At 42.1% G+C, this 832-nt stretch overlaps 1 protein-coding gene across 1 annotated transcript in view; it reads right to left on the reverse strand.

The window, feature by feature from the left end:
* The window catches only part of LOC107598149 (formin-like), a 71,831-nt gene that overhangs the window by 54,050 nt on the left and 16,949 nt on the right, over nucleotides 1-832 (reverse strand). The window contains exon 5 of the mRNA XM_016289422.1: nucleotides 8-434. Coding sequence (XP_016144908.1) covers nucleotides 8-434 — 427 coding nt within the window. The remainder of the gene's footprint in view (nucleotides 1-7; nucleotides 435-832) is intronic.

Raw genomic sequence — 832 nt, forward strand, 5'->3', positions numbered from 1 at the left:
GGAGCACCTGGTAGACCGGGTGGGGGCGGGGCTCCGGGGAGAGGTGGAGGAGGAGGAGGCGGGGCATGTGCAAGTCCAGGTAAGGGCGGAGCAGGAGGAGGGGCGGAGCTACCAGGTGGCCCTGGACCCACACCCAAACTCATGCTGATGGAGTCCAGGTCCAGTTTTTTGGGCGGGCTGGAGCTGGAGCTCGGCTCTGGTCTGGCCCCGTCGCCCGCTGGGGTTTTGATGAAGGTCTCGCGGTCGGTCTGGACGCACACGTTGCGGAAGCTTTTGGGCGGCTGCTCGTCTTCGGTGGAGACACAGACGTCCTGTAGCTCGCCGCGCTCCTGGACGGTGTTATACACCTGCATCCCGCCGATGAGCGACTCCAGACGAGACACGACCTCCGCATGCTCGCCTCGAACCTGGAAGATCTGCAGCTCGAAATCCGCCTGGAGTCACACACACACAACAAGCAATTACTATTAGTATGCAACAGACAATAAAAACATCAGGGTTATCACTGTTTATTAAAACTAAACAAAAATAAATCGCTTTTGTTTTAAGCTAGTTACCAAGGAAACATTTATCATTTTCATTCAGTTTAACTTGTTTAGCTTAGTTTAAATAATAATATTAATAATTAATAAATAAAGAATAATAAAATAATAGTAATAAATAATAAAAATGAATAAAAAACATATAGATATCTGGAAAAAATATATAATAAAAATAAAAAAACAAACATCAAAATTATTAAAATATAAAATTAAAATTAAAATGAAGATTATAAAACTAAAAAATAATTCAAAATATGAAATATGTATATATATATATATATATATATATA

The sequence above is a fragment of the Sinocyclocheilus grahami genome, unplaced genomic scaffold, assembly GCF_001515645.1.
Source record: "Sinocyclocheilus grahami isolate Dianchi unplaced genomic scaffold, SAMN03320097.WGS_v1.1 scaffold245.1, whole genome shotgun sequence".
Lineage (NCBI taxonomy): Eukaryota > Metazoa > Chordata > Actinopteri > Cypriniformes > Cyprinidae > Sinocyclocheilus > Sinocyclocheilus grahami.